At 39.1% G+C, this 20,720-nt stretch overlaps 1 protein-coding gene across 2 annotated transcripts in view; it reads right to left on the bottom strand.

Moving 5' to 3' along the window:
- The window catches only part of LARGE1 (LARGE xylosyl- and glucuronyltransferase 1), a 312,296-nt gene that overhangs the window by 141,910 nt on the left and 149,666 nt on the right, over positions 1 to 20,720 (bottom strand). For both annotated transcript variants that reach the window (XM_072326861.1, XM_072326860.1), the window contains one exon: positions 14,837 to 14,960. In XM_072326861.1, the coding sequence (XP_072182962.1) occupies positions 14,837 to 14,960 (124 nt within the window). The remainder of the gene's footprint in view (positions 1 to 14,836; positions 14,961 to 20,720) is intronic.

Below are 20,720 nucleotides of genomic sequence, written 5' to 3'. Positions count from 1 at the left end.
CGAGTCTCTGATTATTGAAGAGTGAAAACAAACTATCTACATTATTCAGTTCTTCTGATTAGGAATACAGGAAGTACATGCTCAAGTGTATGCTATACATAACTGATTACCTTGGTAAATAGGAGAGAAGTGGCAACAACAGCCTCCATGCACAGTTGTACTTTGCCAACAGTCTTCCCTAACTAACTGCACAGATCATCTCTGGGAAAAGCTGAACAAAACACTGTGGCTGTATACAGCCCAACACAGCTTTCTCACAATTGCTCCAGCTGTGGATGAAACGCTACTGTAGAGGTATCACTTTAAGGAAAGAAGTCTAACGCATACAGCTTAGAAATAAAATCAAGCTCCCTGTTACTGAGACTGAGAGAGGGAAAAAGAGTGACTTTTCTGAATAAACTGCATAGCAACTGCATGCCAAGGCTTTAGGAAGCTATGAAGGGGATGGAAGCTTGTAGACTGAGCAGACAGCAGCATGGAAAACACTACCTGTATGAATCCAGCTATCTACCCACATAATATGGCTGTCATTCTTTTTCACAGAACTATAGTTGATAGCAAACCTGTTTCTCTGAGTGCTTATGATCAATTCAGAGCCCATCCCTGTGCTCAATGAGTTAAAATTATTTGCTCTCATTTAGTAAGAGCTGCCACCTGATCATAAGATCAGGATACAGATGAGGAAGATAGCTTGGAAAGTTGAGTGTCAAAAGTATGGTGCAGGGGTTGGTGACAGTCATGAACATGAAAATGAAAAAGAAGAGGGCAAGTACTCTGGTTATGTGAGGAGAAAAGTATACCTTGAAGTTCTGAGCCAGCATGGGACATAGTTTTGTATTTGCTAAAAGCCCAATCAATTAAATTCAAACACCTTACATTCCTCTTTATACGTCATGCTTCTAAAGGTCCTCAGACTTAAAGGCCGAGTTATTTCATTTTCAAGTATGATTTTTCTGCCATCATCCTTCTCCTTGCTATGTTAATAAAATTAGGATAAGAACAAAAAGTGAAGTACAAGAAAAGAGACAACGTATTGGAAGCCTTACCCTAGTGCTGGGTTATAAATATATATACAGATCACAACACAGAACAGTAGCAAATACAGAAAATATTCTGAGGGACTGTACAAGTTCCTCTCATCACTTAAACTCTTAACTACTAGAGTTGACAGAAAACCTAACAATCTGGTTTGCTATGTCCTGCTTGGACTGGAAGGAGGTACATAATAGAACACTCAGAGAATTAGCTAACCAATCACACAAACATGACCCTGCATTTCCTTTGCAGATGCAGCCTTTCCCCAGCTAACCGAATCTGACTACCTCCCTACCTGACTTTTCTGATTGAATGGGCTGCAGTTCTCACACCTTCCTTTTGTCTGTTCAGTAACATATTTTTCTCATTTTCTTATCGAAACTCCTCCCTATCTGACGGAATATAGCACTGCGGCACCCCCTGAGCTACAGAAAATGCTTCCTGTTCAGTGTGATAAGATGGGAGAAGTTTGGCTGATGAACTGTTTTCCCTGGCAGCATGTCCTTAAACCCTTTACACTGTAAAAATGCAACCTTCAACACTGCACTATTTCCTCACTAAATTCACTGCATTTTCCCTGATATGCTTGGGAAAAAAAAATAAAATAAAAATAATCCTCCACTACAAATAATATCCTCATGTCCTCTCCAAATAACAGATACTCTTTCTTGCTCAGATGAATTGACAAAAGCACCGCTAAGGCAAGAATCTTGCAAGAAAGCAAGGTCTTATTGATGAGATTCAAGCCCACAGGCAGAAGTTGCCACTTGCATGTACCCCTCTCAGAGATGGATTAAGAAACTGGATCATTAGATTTGGAGAAGATCATCTAGATCTAAGATCTAAGATCATCTAGAACAACTATCCCCACCATGTCCACTGACCACATCCCTCAGTGCCACATCCACACGGTTCTGGAACACCTCCAGGGACAGTGACTGCACCACCTCCCTGGGCAGCCTGTGCCACTGCAGCACCACTCCTTCTGGGAAGAAATTTTTCCTAATATTCAGCTCAAGACGAAACAGACCCCAAATCCCACCACCACCCCAACATAACCCCTAGATTCACATTACTGAGGGAGGAAGGAGACGGAAAACAAAAGCACAGGGTAAGTTGCAATCTGTATGCAATTCGACCTCCCTAGAACCTTCATGCCAGGTTTTGCTATAAACAAGATCTTACATCTAGAAAACATTAGAGAAAAGCAAATTTAGACCCTGCAGTGAATGACCTGATGGAAACTTGAATTTCCAAAGTTTTCATCATCTACCTGTACTCACAAATTTAAACAAAGGAACACATTCCAAAAGATTCCTGAAGGTGATAAACTAACTTCAGGACCTGAAAAATGACAAACAAAGCAGAAGAGACAGAAACTTCCATGTCATGGTATAATCAAAAGGAGAGTTTTAGATTTGCACAAGTATTTTGAATTCTGTCCAACAGTGACCCCAAAACTTGTAGCAAAATGGGCAAGACTGTAAAACTGGAGGGCTCTCTGTGAAATAACACAAACCAAATTCTTTGGTCATTCCTTCAGACAGCCTTCACAAGTAGCCCGGGTACATGAAAAACCCATGGAAATTCTGCTCATGGAATCAGATAATAGTAACAAGTTATTTTCCTCAGATTGGATAAATAACTTCCTAGACACAGATGACAGCTTGTTTGCTTAGCTTTTTCATTACTCGTTTAGTGCTTTGCTGTTCCTATGAATGCTGGAGGTAGCGAGATGAAAATGCTGTTTTTAAAGCAGGTGAATTCTACTTAAGACAAAGCCAGAACTGTGGCTTTCAGGTAGTTTCTCAGCTGGAGGAAAATACTGTCACTGTTTAATGACCATCATCTTATTATGTTTATTTTGCAACACAAACCAGAAAAAGACAGGGAAAATAAACAAAATCGTATTGCTGGCACAGAGTGAGAACTTTTCTTGATGTGCACTATTTTTCTTCACTGTTTTTCAGTTTCACACACATAGAACTTCATCCAGCTGTAAAGTTTTCCCACAACGCTTCTCACAGTCACAACTCCAGCAGCTCAAGCACAGATCAAGATTAGTTCGGTGATATTCTTTTCCATTTCATGGTGGCTGTGCTGCACACCTAAAACCACATGGCTGATCCCCATTCTCCCTCTCTTGCTTTAGCAGAATAAGATGAAACACATCACTACTGAGACTGGATTGACTCGATCTTAGAAAGAAGAGTACCAGCAGGTTAAAAATAAACATGGCTAACATTCATGTCTTCATTATCACACTGCTTTTAACAGGTAATTAAAAAAAAAGGAATCAAAAGAGAAGGATCCATTCTGTGGGAGCAGAGAGCCCAGGAGGAAGAAAGTGATCATCTCCTGAAAGCTGCCACCAGAGAAACACCAGAAGGATCCTATTTGCATGTTACCATGGGGCTGGGGAGGGCAATAACAGGAAAAAAATAATCCAAACCTTTGCTGCTTCTTTGTCACTTATCCAACCAACATTAGCAGAAGAGCTTCACTCCTGACTTAAAGGAAAACAGACCATTCCCCTAATGTTTGCTGGGGAACATAGAACTTTAACCTCGAGTTTAATTTTTCCTAGGTGATTCACAGGTTTCTATTATGCTGATAGTCCCTACCCTTCTAACAGGTCCTTACTGTTTATATGAATGGTTGTCAAGGATACCAGGAACCCAGCAAAGCTGTGTAACTTTTTTCTAGATTTAGAATTTCTTGTGCCCGGGTACTTAACAAAAATAACGTTAATTCACACTGAGAAACAACTGTAAGGGGATGAGAATTTATACATCTTTTGTCAAAATTATTTTTCTATTCCTGCAGGCCGTGACTGCTGTTGTTCTTACTCATCACAGAAGCACTGGTGACTTTAATAGAATTCTGCCTCATCTTTTGCTTTATGAACAGATGATATCTTCCACACATACGTGCAACAAGTCTGGATACAAATAGCAGTGAGCGAAAAGGTTGCGATTGAAATAGATGATTATCTGAACCTCTGGGTCCTGGATAACGTAGAGCAAATGCAGAAATCACAGAGCAAGTCACAACTGGAAAATAAGATTAGATATTAAAAAGGCAGAACAAATAAAACCTCCCAAATCAGCATTAGCATACAGCAAAGCAAAATAACTGCAAATTAATTCTCATCTCTGTAGCAAAGTGTGTAACACAGTCTGATGTTGGTGCTTGCTTTTCCTTTTTTTTTTTTTTTAACCTTTCTTTCCAAATCTATCACCAATATATACATATATAAGGGGCAGATAAGTGGGAAAAACCTGATTTAAAGATGCTAATTCAAAGCATCTTAATAACAAAATTAAGCACAGATGCCAAGAGTTAAGCCATGTTCTGTGTTTGGAACTAGCCTACTTTATATGGATGAAACTGCGGACTGTTATATAAAGTAAAATGGACGCTTTTTTTGCCTCTGCTGTTAGGGGACAAGACATCATCTATATATCTTATTCAGAAAAGAAATGACCAAAGAGTCATTGATCTTTCTGGAATATCTCCCTCCTTTTAGTCCTTTGGCTGGCTTTCCTCCAGCAGGTTTCCATCTCTTTCTCCCTGCTTAACCCCACCGAACTCAAAAGAACAATTTCTATCTGACTATAAATCAGTCCTTTTCTCTACTCTCATTGTGAGGCATTTTTACTTCTCTCCACTCTTTCTTGCTATCTTCAAATTGCTGAAAGTTCTCTTTGTTTTTCTCTATTCTCTAAGATGAAAGTGGAGAACCGAAAAGACAAGACAGGACAGCCTTAGTTCATGATGCTTCCTGTTGCTTTGAAGACTTTGGCCTCAACTCAGTTGTTTTCTCATTGTGGTTGTCAAGGGTGAAGGACCAAAAAGAGTCAGAGTTTCCCAAGAAAAGTCAGTGAGAATAAACCAAACACCTTCTTTTGAGTCCTAATTCCCTAGTATTGATAACAGTGCAAGTCTTCCCTACAAAACACAGCCCTTTTTTTTTCTCTCTTTTGTTTTCTTTTCCCCTTCCTGTCAGTGAATGAGTGAAAGAGATGTAGATTGGGTTAGATAAAATGGCAAGAAGCCAGAACTTTCTTCTAAAAGTTGAGTGACAGGTAGACACAGCTAGAATTTGGCCAACAGTCAAAAGCAAATACAGAAAGATAAGAAAGATCAGTAGGACCCTTTAATAGCTAGTGAACTCAATCAACAAGCTCTTTGTACTAATTCATCAGGGAAGATATAAATTCATGAAAATTTTGTTGATGCCAGCTTTTTAATTTTAGTAACTATGCAAATACATGCACATTAGCAGCAGACATTATGTGTTATGTGTTCTGGCAAATTTCCATGCAGCTCTTGGGGTTAAAGTCCAGAGGCATCCAATCTGTAGTGTGCATGATGGCGTGTTATTAAACAGGTGTCATTAAGATGCACTGGCCAGAATAAAAAGCAATGCCATCTCCTGCATAAATGCATTATGATGTACAGACAATAGCCTCTCCTCTATGACAAAAACATGGGAAGTGGAGTTTTTTCCCTATAAGATTTCGGACAAGAATATGTTTCTTCGGTGATGAAAGGAGACAATAAAATAGGTGCAGTGTTTGTTATTACCCAGCAATATCTGTTAGGAAATTGTAGATCTAAAATATTATCGCATGCAGAAAACCCAAATGTTTTGGAAAGAATCTTTCACCCTGCTAATACTGAAAAAAAACTAGTCTTGTTTGTTTCTAATAAAAAACAGAAGGTACCTCAACGCAGGAGTGAGAATTGCAGAAGAGCTGTGGAAGGCATGTGGGACTGCAGCTCAAAGATCCTAATATGATGTCAAAATATGACATATAAATGAAAAAGCCAGGATTCACTCCTCTGCTCAGAACGAAGCCACTAGCTATTATTCAGAATCTCTTCAGGAAAATCAGTGCTCCAGAGAAATAAACTTTTACGTTTTCTACTTTCAGATCAGAAACTGGGAGAACTCAAATAAGCTTAAATAATAGAAGCTGAAAATGCTTCAACAAAGAAGAGACCAGTTAGTGGGTGGAACACACATTTTGCTGGTTAGATAAACAACACATCCCGCTAAGAATTACTAGTTCTCTTATTTTCAGCAAAAGCAAAGAATTAGCAGGAAAACAAATAGTCTTCCCTCCTGCAGGGCTGGAGGCCAGGCAAGTGTGAACTTCTTGTATAGCAATTATTGCTGGAAGAGATTAAAAATTACACAAAATTATGCTCTTTTCTTCAATGGTAAATATTACAATAGATGAAAACTTTCAAAACTCCTGGAAATTAAAAAGTTCCTGGAATGCATGTAGGATAAAAAGGATAATAAAAAATAAAACGTATTAGCATTGTGAACAAGCAATACTAACAATAACCTTGTACCAGAAGCACCACAGCAACAGGGAGAAAAAACAGTGTTTCTTTTCTTTGTTAATAGAAAGACATAAGATATCTCTTACACAATACAGAATTAACTAGAGATACACTATGAAGAAAATAAAGATACAGTTGGGAAAGCTGGGCTCTTTCAAAGCAAGAAATACTAAGCTTGATGCTCATGACACCAACGTAAGTTGGTAAGTTGGTAAGTTCTTGCTTAAGTTCTAGTTAAATATCGGTCTAGAGAATTTGTATGAGTGACATTTTAAGGGTCTGTCTATGTAGCAAACATCTCTTACTTTTCTTGAAACTTTTGGTGCATAGACTAAGCCACTGGTGTCACCCAACCTCCATGTAATCTTGTAGCTTCACCTTAAGGACTATCAGATGCAGTCAGATAGACAGGTGAACACAGATCCTAAATGGCTGATTAAAACCATATAGCTGGAAGCATTTCATGAAGGTTTTCATCTGTGTTAGATAAAAAGCTGTGGAATCCATTCAACCATGAAAAGGCTCAAGCCTGATGAAATGGAACGGTATACGAGAAAATTATCAGGAGATCAAAACAATGCTGAGTTTTCATCCTTGTTGCTGAAAGGGTGAGACAATCATCCTCAACAGAACTTTGGCAAGGTGAAGTCAGTTTGATCTGAAAAGCGATCTCTTCATTAATAGAAATTAGATTTCACAATTTAGGAATTCAGTTGTTTTCATATCAAGTTGACTGAAAGAGATATCATCAGTGGCATATAATTACTAGCCTCACTATAAATCCCCCCTTAATAGCAGATACTCAAACATCAAATTAGTCTGAATGCCCTTACCCCGGCTGAGATGGTCACAGAAGACCTATGAGAAGAGCAACTTCACTGTGTGCTGGTGCAATGTCAGACTCAGCATGGCTTGTAATTAGCAGAGTTGGGAAAAAGTGTCATATACCATTTTCCACCACAAGAACTAACTATTCAGCCATAGTCCTTCAGAATACTTTTTGCCTATGCGATCTGCCCAGCAGAAATGAGTTTGCCTCATCAGTCCTATCAGTAATCCCTAGAAGAGGAGGTATCACTATGAGCAGGTGAAAAGCCATTAAGATGTAAGACTACACACATTATACATGTCTTCCCAAGTCTTCATCTGCTAGCATCAATAAAAGAGATTGTCCTGGAACACAGGATGACCATTAATTAGCAAGTACAGGGAATATGCAACCTATACCTACATGCAAATGAAAATGTTAATTTCCCACGGTAGGAAAAAAGTGAGGTTGGAATAGTAAAATGCCTTCGTTCCTCGTGGAAGTTCTGCAAAAGCAGTTGATGTAATGGAGATGTATAGAACAAACAATAGTTGCAGCAGTCAGCTCGAGGCACTTTGTGGTTTTAAATTTCTTTCTTCACCAGGACACATGGGATAAATTTTGTAAAACTGGATCATCTTTGGAAAATCTCACATTCAGTTATTTTGCTTTTCTCATGCCCCGCTAAAACAGCTTTCCCTGGAGGTTCAGCACACATTGCTGAAATAAGAATGACATTACGGAAGCTGAATGCCGCACAGGAATCCTTGCTATCGAAATGTCACTGAGGAGTCAGCTACTATGATACAAACGTGGGTGATGGCAGAGGAAGAGCATTGGCTTCTTATTCCTCATTTCACATATGTTATGCAGAACAGAGTGGCTTCCTTGTGGTTGTAGTACATAGTGACACAGGGAAGAATCTTGCTTTTCCCTAGCATCAAGAAAAGGTGGAGCTCCAAAGGAGCCCACAACTGTTAAAATAAGTTATAAAATTAACCAAGAACTCTGCTGTTTTCAAAACACTAACATCAGCATGAAAATTAGGTTTTGCTTTGGAACACCCAGTATAAATTCACAGTTCATCCCAATATGAGCAAAGCATTAACACAACACTGTAGGTTGGCAGGGTCCTTTGAGTAAGGGCTATGAAATACTGCATCCGTTTGTATCATACTGGGCTTCATTCCAGTACACCAGTTCCTTACAGTTCCAAGTCCTACAAGAACTGACAAGACAGGTAAATCCTAGGAGAAATTACACAGAAATCTTCTGCATAAAACTCTTTGACCTTTGCTGTGTTGCCTCCCTCTGGAGGAAAAGTCAGAGATGAGACTAATCTGACCACTTTATAAAGGTTCCTCTGTGCTAGGGATGTTATGTTAACTCTACCCATTTCCTCCCAGACAGTCCTGCCTTGATGCAAGAAAATATCTCAGCTTACCAAAATCTGCTCTGTTAAGATTTAGTCATTGGTACTGAAAATGGTGGATGAAAGAAGAGTAACACCACCCAATTCTTTGCATGTCAGAACCACAAGTGTATTTTGTCACCTGAGATTTTAGGTCTTTTGTGTTCACTGTGCTCATTAGCAAATGCGCAAAGTGAGTTTTTATGAGGAAATCCAGGTCTAAAACTAACTCATGCAAGTTATGAAACTCTGTACAGCATTTTGGCTGTAGGTTTTCCTTTTGAATATCTTACATTTGTATTTTCTCTTTATTTTTAAACTCTACTGTGGTTTAACTTGGCAGTCAGCTCAGGACCACGTAGCTGTTTGCTCACCGCCTCCCCCAGTGGGATGTGGGGGAGAACTGAAAAGGTAAATGTGTGAGAACTCTTGAGTTGAGATAAGGACAGTTTAATAAGAAAGAAAACAACAGCAACAAAGAAAAGAAAAATAATTAAAACAATCACAACAAAAAGCAATTGATGCACCATACAATTACTCACCAACAGTGGACCAGTACCCACCCAGTCCCCGAGCAACAGCAGCTCAACACAGCCAGCTCCCCCCAGTTTTATTATTTAGTATGATATCATTTGGTCTGGGATGTTCCCTCAGCCAGCTTAGCTCATCTGTCTTGGTTCTGTCCCCTCCCAGCTGCTTGTGCATCCCCAGGCTCCCCACTGGCAGGGCAGCACAACAAGCTGAAAAGGTCCTGGCTCCGTGCAAGCACTGCTCAGCAATAACTGAAACACTGTTATGTTAACACTATTCTCATCCTAACAAAGCACCATAACAGCTACTGTGAAAAAAATTATGGATACCCCAGCTGAAACCAGGATAAATACTCTTGGAAGAGAAAGGCTGAGAAAAATCAGCAATTCATGGCTATGATTTCACTGACATGTACAACTGACCAGCTTATAGAAAGGCCAAATGTTAGTGAAATGCAAACCTGACAATATTTGATAAAAAACATAGTTATTTAAAAACACTTTAATTGAATACCTACTACTATGTAAATGAATACAAAAACAGGTGCTGTGTTTCATGTCCTGTATTGCATTAATAACAATTAGATCTCGCATGTGAACTAGAAAAGAAAAGAAGAAAATTAATGTATGTTTTCTTTATAACTTTGTGTGTCTGCCTCTGGGGCACACAATGAAGTACCAACAGATAAAAAATGATGCAGTGCCCTTAAATCTTATGCAAATATAGTTTAAGTCTTCTAGTTAGTGATAGCTAGCAGCCAGTCACTATTCCTGTGGATATAAATTGTTATAGCTGACTGCTTCTGCAACTGTATTTGCTTGAACGTGTTTCCAAAACTGATATGTGGCAGTGTATGATACTCACAGCTCCACCAATACTATTACTCAGTGGAAAAGCTTTCACTGGTAACAAAAAAATGCCATGCCATTTGATTTGCTTTTTATGTCACCTATTGCACTAAGAACAGAGAACAGGTTAAAAAAAAAAAAAAGGTTAACTACTTATTGGGATCTTGGTAACTTTTGCATGGATAATCCGGTTTACTGAATAGGACACTTGGTTGCAGTCTGGATGGTGAAGGGAGCCTCCATTGTAAGGGTCCCTGCAAGTGCATCATAGTTGGACTAGGTAAGACTCCCTAAAAAACTTGGTTCTGTCGAATGATTATGACCCACAGCTGGTCTGTGGTCCCAGATGAGCACTCCAGCACACGCATGATCCATTGCTATAGATCTCCTCACTTGCAAAACATTTCCTATGTACAAAAGACTGTTCTACTCGATCATTTCTACATTTGTAGGAGCTGTTTCGATTGAATAATTACAAGTGTTTTACTCTTGTACAATTGATTAATTTTGCAGCAAGAACTTCCTGGGAATTTCTGGGTCCACCAGATTTTCCGTTCAGGACGTTAATCAACACATTTAAGCATACAAATTGGTGTAGGCACAGCAGGGACTGCCTGGGGAATCTCAAGAACTGTCTGAAATTCCCACTGGGAGAGCTCCTGTAACAATCTGTCAAATGTTCGTGCAGATGGCCAGCAGCTAAATCAATCATCTAGTTTCAATCTGGTTTGCTGTCTCAAATCAGCAGCACTTTATTTCATCTGTGCAGGAATTAGTAACCTAGCACGCAGGCACAGCCCCGAGACTCAGCTACACTACGTTTATAATTAAAGAATTGAATTTATTTTCATTCTTAAATCTCATAGCGCTCGCCTGTCTGACCAAACACTGATACATCTGACCAAAGGAACTGCCTTCACAGCTCAGACGGAAGGAAAGCGGAACTTCTAAGGAGTGACTCCTTTCATGCTTAAGTTTGGTGTTGCCTCTCTGGACCACACCACCTATTTTGACTGACTGTACAGACTACTCCAGACTACTTCTGGTACAAAACTACCAAAAGCAGCATTGACAGTGAGACTTGCAGTCTGGTGTTTCTGGGAATGAAAAAAGCTGGGATAGCATCCATATATGCAGAAAACCATGGAGCGTCTTACATTTCACCTTCAGATCAAATGCACATCTGTTGCAAAAACCCCAGTCACCATCCCTACTACCTTGCAGTTCACAGATTGACTGCAGTACAATTACGGGCTGAACTATTTAAAGGACTTTTCTGCTTTACTAGTGACGAGGAGACTGCATTTATTTGGACCATCAACATTCACACGCAGCAGAGCAGACAACTGCTCCTTCTACCTTCTGCTTCCCTCAGTTCACCTGATGTTGTCAGCAGTCTGTCAGGCAACATCTGGGAAAACAAACCCACCTCATCTATATTCCACACATCACACATTCCGTACTGCTTTATCAGCTGCTCCTTCTGCTCTGGGCCAGCACTGATCACAATGGGTTTAATGCCTGTGCTTCCATGTGAATGAACTGGCATGAGATTCCACATCAAATAACGAAGCACAGAAGCTAAGCGCTAGAGTGGGCACATCTTTAATGGACTTTCTTCATGTCAGGCTGAATTGAGAAAACACAGTAACCTGCAGCATGATATTTGCAAGCCACAGCTGTAATAGGTCATTTAGATCAATGTTTCACAGGTATATTACTTTATTTTACTTAATGTTCAAGATGAAAATTTTCCATTTCTAGTTATTTGCTGAGAGGCTGTGTTGTTCTAGCTACATCTACTGCATTAGGACCAAAACAGAATGACAAGAGCTACTGTGAGCATACGAAGTAAATCTACATTGCCAAGTAACTTCCAGTTCGTAGCCACAGCCGTATACGGCCATGGAGATGTGGAAGTGTTACATGTGGGCAACACTGAGTAAAAGAACCACGAACTCTGCAGCTATGGAGTGGCTCAATTACTGCTGCCACTACCAGCTCTCCGCACTTCAAGGATGCTTATTGTTCACTGCTAACTGCATGTAGCATGTTTAGCTACTGGGAGAGAGCCGCACTGCCAGTACAGTCCACAATATAAACAGCTACTAAAGTGAGGGAGAGCTTTTAAGCACAGGTCTTCCTTGTGGTTATGGGCAAGGCAATGAGGAGGCACAACAAATTATTTTGGAAGTTACAAGTGTCTTATTAGAAGTGGATGTTACCATCATCAAAATGGTTGTTGGAAAGAAACATAACTAGCAAGCTCACATTCCCTTGTGTCTGACCCTTCTGGGAATGCTGCTGCTTTTGTTCAGCTCTAGAATCAGGTTCCTCCTCTGCCACATCCTCTTACAAGGGCCTCAAACAAAGATGGACACTGCCATGGTCATGTTCTCCTGAGCTTCGTAACACTTCCAAGCAACCTGGTTGGTACCTTCTTCTAGGGAGAGAATGAACAAAGGTTCTATGTGCTTCAGGACAAATATGAACAGCAGCGTCATCTTGCAAAAGGAAAAATACATCTCTAAAATTCACAAGGAGTATCTGACATGGCTCTTCCACAGAAGCAAACAAAGTGTAGCTGTGCTTGTTTGCCAGTGCTAGAAAATCAGGGATAATGAGTGGTACTTTGTTTTCCATTTCTTAAAAGAAAGCATCCAGTTCTCTAGAACCTGAGAGAAAACATCATTTACTACAGAGACTTATTTCCTCCGCCATCCTTCAGGACACTGGCTGCTCTATCTCTAAGCTAAACACTGTGTGTTTAAGAACTGCAGGAGATGTTAAGAAAAACTGCTAAATATTTGTCTCCAAATTTTGACTTTGAAAAAAAATTACACTCCAGTGAATAGTGCTGCCTGAACCGAAAACAGATATTCTGAAGCAAGCAGGAATTCATAGTATCTATGGGGAATCTAACACTATGCGCTCCCTTCCACTGTCTGTGAAGGAGCAGGGCTTTTCCCAGGACTTAAGCTCATACATATCTAAAGGGAAATAAAACAAAACAAACATGAAATTAAGTGTTTTCAGTTAAAATGTACTCAAAAAAGAAAAAAAAAAAAAAAGAGATGGTAGTGAATGAAGACTAAGCAGAAACTTCCCAAGCTACTATTGTTCAGCCTAAACCCTTTTAGACAACAGCAGTCAGCAATGACTCTAGGTTTAAAAAGAACTATGGAAGGATATTAAAAATCGAGACTCGGTATATACCTCAGTAACACTGGATTCAAAGACCAGGGAAAGGGCAGACTTCGAAAGAAAGGTAGAAAAGCAAAGCGTTCCAGAATAAGCTCTATGTTTTCCTAACACTGGACTGAATGATGTATCTCCTAAGAGTGCACGTGAAAAATGTGAACTCACAATAATCATTAAATCCTCTCCAGAGATTATATAGGAAAAAAGAACAGTTCCTACATCTGTCTTTAAACAGTTCCTCTGTGTTCTTTACTAAAATTTGCAGTCCAATCTGGATATGAGCCGGTATCATGGCAGATGTAATACCTTCAACCACTATGAAAGTGATCCCCAACGTAAAGTGTATGGGTTATAATTAAGATCCTCCAGTACTACATTAGATCATTGGCTACATGAAAATTAAAGTGAAGAGGGAGAGACAAAACAAGACTTTGCTCTGTAGCTTATCTGCACAGTGCTGATGCCTAAAAAGCAGTGTCAGGGATCACTGAAGTAAGCTCTCTTGTTTATTATTTACTTAGCTAGACTGGACCATAACCAAATGACCAGAAGGAGAACGCTAAGAGGTTTGTCATGTTCAGTTGAGAGGCTAATTAAGCACTGTAGAATCTCACAATTTACAGTAAAGTAGAAGTAATATGGACATGTGCAAGACTCAGAAGAACAAACTTCTTCCTGACTAAAAAGCTAGAAAGAACAGAAGGGAGATCTCTGGGAGATCTCTAGTTAATTAGGTCAATAACTAATATGGCTTCATATAGAAACCAATAAAAACAGCTAGAAAAAATATTTTTCCTAAGAATCAAGTTTTCCCTTTCCCATCTCTTTCTGTAGCAATTTTATTCAAGATTGTACAACATGGCGCACTTTGGACTTACCCTTCCTTGCACAGCCACTGCACTGTCTAAATTCATTTTTTTCCTTCTTTAGGGGTGTTGTACAGAACACTCTGGGTAAGTCAAACAAATTATTGCCACCAACTCCAAACCCTAAAATCTGAGTGCTTCAATCTACTTCCATGGCTAACAAACATAAAGCTCAAATTCAAAGCTGTGCATCCATGATCTAATTTAAACTTCCTAATCTATGAGAAGGTAATGACTTCTTGTTAGAGTAAGTCATTTCCCCCCTCTTTTTTTCAGAGTAACTTCTTTTGAAAGAGCACTTAGATTAAAAAAGAAAAAATGAGCTATTTCAAAATATAATATTGATAACTTTTTAGGTTGTTGTGCACTTACTTACACTGTTATATGCCTTTGCTTAAGGAATTACAGGAGGTTGACTGTTTCCAGTAAAAGACTTAAGATCATTGAACAAGATATTTATGACTTTTCTTTTGGTACCATAAAGAAGCATCCTTAGCAAAACACAATTTCATTACGATGCAATTTAACCCAGAAATCCAGAATCCTCTTGGTAGAAGGTAAAATTCTAAGCTGCTAAACAATATATAACATGAGCAGAGTAAGCACACTGATTTTAGCAAATCAGTATCTTCTAATCAAGTGTAACTGAGATTATAACCACATGGGTTAGTATTATTTTTAGCCAGGGACAATGCAATTCTCCTTCAACTCCCCAGTCCAGATGAATGAATAGAAATGAAACCAGAAGTGCGTGAGTAACAGCTGTGTTTGTCTTTACCTTGAGTTCATCTGCATCATAGAAGTCTATGCGCACAGCAGGGACCATCCAAGTCTGGAACAGAGTCGCGAGGATCTGTTTGGCAATTGCGTCTGCGATGAGGTGAAAGTGGAGTGGGTTTCGCCTGACAGGGAAAGGGAGAAAAATGCATTGGTCCGAAGGATTCTAATTCTTATTGCAAAAGGACAACAAAACCCGTACAAAGTTTTATGCGTGTCAGAGGTTGCAACGCAAAGTGTACATCATCACACTTGGTGGAGTACTGCTCTGTGGAAAAAAAATGCTGAGACACTTACAGTTCCTTTGACTTCAAAGGAATGTGTTGATTTATAACAGATGAGGATCTGGTCCCTCCTACGGGACTCTTAAAAGAAATCCAAGTTAAATCCCCCTTTGGGCCTTAAGATGTGAATGTGATTACTTTCAGTTTTCTCGGTGAACCTGGTAATTTATCTCTATGGTAAGAATAGTCTGTGGAGGAATCAGAGTAGAGGTGAAGGTGAAAAATAATCATCTGAATGAGGTATCATTCCAGGACTACTGAGATTACATGCATAATTTCTACAAAGCAAACCTTGGGTATTAACAGCTATCCTATGAGAACTCAAAGCTAGATGTTTCAGGTGAGTGCCTTCTAGCTACTGAAATAATGAATACACTTGAGAACGTAAATTTCCCCACATCCTCATTTCTACAAGGACAGGTTCATCTTTGTTCCTATAAGACAGGCTGTAGAAAAGCAGGAACAAATAAAATATATTATTTTTAAACACCAGACTTGCATCATCTCTGTACTTAGAGTTACTTGAACTATGTCAAAAGGAGAGCCAGGAGATGATCAGAGGGCTGGAGCATCTCTCCTCCAAAGAAAGGCAGAGAGAACTGGAATTGTTCAGCCTAGAGAGGAGGAGGCTCTGGGGAGAACTCATTGCAGCCCTGCAATGCTTGAAGAGGGTTTATAGGAAAGATATAGAGAGATTTTTTACAAGGGCATGTAGTGACAGGAATAGTGGTAATGGTTTTAAACTGACAGAGAGCAGATTTAGATTAGATATTAGGAAGTTATTTTTTACTATGACAGTTACCACATTTAAATCCCTGAACCTCGCTTCCCTCTTTGAGGAACAGTAAGCAAAGTGATCTTTGCTCAGCTTAAATGGTACAAGTACAAAAAGCAGCCAGTGGGAACTAGTCACGATTTATAGTGTTCCACATTTATCCCTAACTTTGCTTTCCCTGTCAGAAGAGAAGGACTGGATATATAAAAGCCACCAAGATGACAGATGTCCATTTAGCCTTTAGCTCTGGCTCAACCCTTCTTCGAACCCTAGGGTAGCATATTGCAACCTCATTACTTTGAAAATTATGAAGGTAAATGGCTTACTGTCAACTAATATTTTCCATCTAAAGGAGAAGTTAGTTTCAGATGTTAAGGTGGAATATGACTGACACTACTATGCTCTGCTGTGTGAAGGAGAAGTGAAGAAATCTATGTTAATTCAGGCCAATGCACTTCCATTATACTTTTGGGCTTATTCCAAAAGGTGAAGGTTATTTCTTTCTCCATTTCCTCCCTTAATGAATAATAAGTGCCTTTCTCTTTAATGCTACTTTTCTCTGCTTTGATGAGTAATACTGTTTCTTATTCAATAGTGTTCACAATAAAACCTAAAGATACATATAAAGGTTCATAGTATCATAGTACACCTCTCTGCAGAAACAGGAGATTGTTGTAATAAGCAAAGCATAGCTCAATTTTGCAGTGATAGAAATACTGCACATAAAATCCAACCCAATACCCAGTAATCTCAGTGAAGCTGCTCTATTGTTTTCAAGGGGACTGTGGATCAAATTATATAGTTACAGAAAAGGCAGGAAAAGGGCTGGTTAGAAGGCTTACATAAGAGTTAATCGTGATGGCAGAATAAACTCACAGCTGATCTGAGTTTAACAAAACACTAAGCCATAATATGCCTTCCAGAAAGACAAAGCTCTTTTCATCTCCCATGTGCCCTGGAATGAGCAGAGGAAAGGTAAAGCTGTAGGTTGCTGAGGTTTGCAGTACCAACCCAAAAGGATCACAGCAATTATAACTGCTTCACCAGCCCAGCAGGAGGGAAGAAGACACCCTGGCTCATGCAGATTCCACAGTAACCAGGCTCATTGCCAATCAGGAAATGTATTTCATTATCAGAGAAAAGGCCAAGAGAAACAAAGGTCCAAAATCAGTGTAACTGGCAAAGCAGTATTTCAAGGTAAATAGATGTATACTGTCAACACAATCTATACAGGTTCTTCTGCTTAGCAGGGTCTGGTATCTGGTCAGGCTATTTCCCAGCTGGTGATCTGCAGTAATTTCTTCTCTTTTTTTTCTGGGTCATTTGTCTATACATTGCAAAGTAGAATAAGAAGAGTAAAATCAGTTGAAAAAAAGAAAGCTACAACTTCTTTCAAATCACCACTTAGTTAAATGGAATTGATAAATAAATACATAAATAAATAAATTTGCAGATAAAACATACTACTTGAAAAAGAAAAATCTGATACAAAGACGCTCAGATGTTCAGTAGCAGTTTATACTTATCTGAGTGACCCACAGTGTATGAAACTTAAATGGAAACAAGTGGGTGACATTTTCTTTAGTTCAGCTCCTACTGGGAAAAAGAAAAAAGGAGTAGTTGTACTCCGACTCAGAAATCTCTTTCAAGTTGTTAGCCTCGTGGTAAAGATTCAGCTGGAAGGAAAGTACGTGTCAGAGGTAAAGCAGAGGATTATCGCTTATAAAAATATATCCCTTGAACAGAATAGTGACCCGCTGACATCTACAACTAAACGTGCATCAGCCTCACAAAATTTTACTCTGGATGAGATTTTAGTTATGTGAAAGGGTAGGCTTGACTGTAGTGCTAAGAGGCAACAGAACATGGAGAGAAACCTGGAAGATGTTCTGAAGGCAACGATATTAGCATACACACAGATGACGTTTTTGGATGTTCTAGTGTTTGCAATGTGCAAAGCCCAAAAGATAAGGATTGCTTCAAAGTGTTTATGAAACAAGTGCAGAAGCTTAAAGATCAATCATCATCCACCACGAAAGATACAGAAGAAAGCCTGCAAGATGAGAAATCCTTCTCAAGTGATACTAAAAAGGGATGTTATTTTTTTCTATTAATTATTTGCCAACATCACTGAATCACTAGCTGTCAGAATTAGGGGTGACAGCCAAGGACTTCACTGCAGGCTACGTTTCATTAGACCCAGATGTTTTGCAATAGGATTGGTGCCAGAGGAAGGATAGACACATTTTGGTGTACACGATTTACAAAACTGAAGTGAAGCTGAGGGATAGCCTATTTTCTCACTCAAAATCTGAGCTGAACCTCATCTGACTTCCCCTCTACTAACAAACTTCAAAGCACAGCTGTGTGCTGTATTTATTTTTAATATATATAGCATCACAGAATATCCCAAGGTAGAAGGGACCTACAATGATCATTGACTCCAGCTCCTGGCTTCCCATAGGACTACACAAAAACTAAACCATATTTCTGAAAGTATTGTTCAAATGCCTCTCAAACTCTGCCTGTTCCATGCCCACCTCCCCCTGGTGAAGAACCTGTTCCTAACACCCAACCTGACCCTCCCCTGATACAGCTCCATGCTGTTTCCTCCAATACAACTAATCTTTCATTGGGCACTTCAAGAGAATAAAAAAAGCTGGTTACTTTTTGTACTGCTGCAAAGCACTATACTGCAAATGGTAACAGAATACACAACTATGCAGTAATATACAATCAAAGAATTACAGAATGGCTTGGATTGGAAGGGACACCAAGGATCATCAAGTTCCAGCCCCCCTGACACAGGGAGGCCACCAACCTCCAGAGCTGGTACTAGACCAGCCTGCCCAGGGCCCCATCCAACCTGGCCTTGAACACCCCCAGGGACAGGGCATCCACAGCCTCTCTGGGCAGCCTGTGCCAGCACCTCACCACTCTCTCTGTAAAGAACTTCACCTGACATCCAAAATAAATCTTCCCTCCTTGAGCTTAAAACTATTCCTCCTTGTCCTACCACCATCTACCCGAGTAAAAAGTTCATTCTCTTTCTTTTCATAATCCCCTTTTAAATACTGGAAGGCTGCAATGGGGTCCCCAGGCCCAGATACGATGATTTCGGCAAACTTCTGCTGCAAAAATAAGAGGCTTTGAAGAACTCCAATTTCCACACAAATTTGTATGTTTGGAAGTCAAGGTTTCCAGTGTTCCAGATTACAGACCAGCCCTTGAACTCTTATCCTACAGCTTCCTCACTATTGAAGTAAGTACTGAAATGCTCACAGAATTTTCCCCCATATACAGAAATCACTTTGTCTCTTTTGTGTCAAAGATTATGAATATCTCAGTTTTTACAAAGTACAGTTTTTCACAGTTTCTGGTACATGGAAAATGCTGATGTTGATGTCGTAATGAGGAAAAAGGCCACTTCAAAATATGGGCATTTCTCATCAAATGGAAACTCAAGGTTTAAACCATTCTACTTAGGAAACTGTAAGTCATTGTACATTAAATTATTTCTACTTATCTTAAGACCAGAATGCTATCTGACAATGTAAACCACACATAAAGAGAACACATTTCTTTATCTAAATTGCATTCTCCAAAAGTGAATGAAAAGAGATTCTGCCCAATATTTTCAAGCACGGATGCTTAAATATAGGCTCTTAAGCCTAAATATAGGAGCTTAAAAGAATGCTTTCATTTTCAGAATTGCCATAGTCCTATAAAGTTTAGTGCAGCAAAAAGAAGTTTGTAATTTTAAAAGCCAGGCTAAAAATTAGGAGTTTATTCTGAGATACTCATTTCTCTGTTGTTTTTTTAATCACAATGTCTTATTTTTACATTGCAAAACTTCTTATTCATCACACTTTCGATCTGCTTGCTCAAGCATTTGTGGACCATTCTTTTGGAATAGCCACTGTCACAGAGTTAAATATAAAAACCTACAATTGGAAAAGGGAGTAGTGAATCAAGACTCACTCTTGCCTTCTATATTATTCCATAGCTCAATTGTTAGCAATTCAAAAAGCAGCTGCTTGGTTGTATAGTCTCACACTGCAACAGAGGAATTTTATTGTCTAAGAATATAAAAAGGTCAGTAGCCCGGGGGGTTTATTTCCAAACCTTATACTTTATTAAGGGAAGCACAACAAGGTGATACCTTTTATATCTGTAACAAATGGTAACAAGCACTTCAAACAGAAATTATAAAAGGCAACTGGGATTTTTTTTTTTTTTCTAATGCCCACGTGACAATTCATCTCTTATGTGGGGAGAATTCCAGTGTGAAAATCATTACAGATTTTTCATACCCATTCACACGCAGTATTGACTAAAATGCTCCCCAAACTACTGGCAAGATCTTAACATGCATGAGCTGCCTTATGGATGGATTGTCTTCTTTTGTGTTGACTTACAGGAACCACTTTGGAAATTAATAAAAGATTATATGGTCAGGTTTCTTTTAAAGATTGTTTTCTTCATTATTTCTCCATTGTTAGGACAGCAATAAAATACAAAATGAAGCACGTATTACTGATGCATTCACATGCATTGGAGAAACCAGTTCACAAATGACATCTTTTGTCAGAAGAATCTCCAAATAAAACAGGCTGACGTGTTAGAAAAGTTGGAATCAATGACAGAGGTTTTAAATTATCAAACAAACTCCATTAAGACAAAATGGTCTCCATGGAACACAGTTGTGAGCTTACGTAAGCTTCAATTACCTGCCAGTGTCAACTTCTGAGTTTTTTCTTGGAAGGTGTATGTCATTCTTTTTATTTAATTTAGGTTTTCTTTTTGTTCGTCTTACTCTACTTATT

Source organism: Excalfactoria chinensis, chromosome 1, assembly GCF_039878825.1.
Source record: "Excalfactoria chinensis isolate bCotChi1 chromosome 1, bCotChi1.hap2, whole genome shotgun sequence".
NCBI lineage: Eukaryota > Metazoa > Chordata > Aves > Galliformes > Phasianidae > Excalfactoria > Excalfactoria chinensis.
The sequence above is the reverse complement of the archived record's forward strand: the minus strand, read 5'-3'. Positions and strand labels throughout refer to the sequence as shown.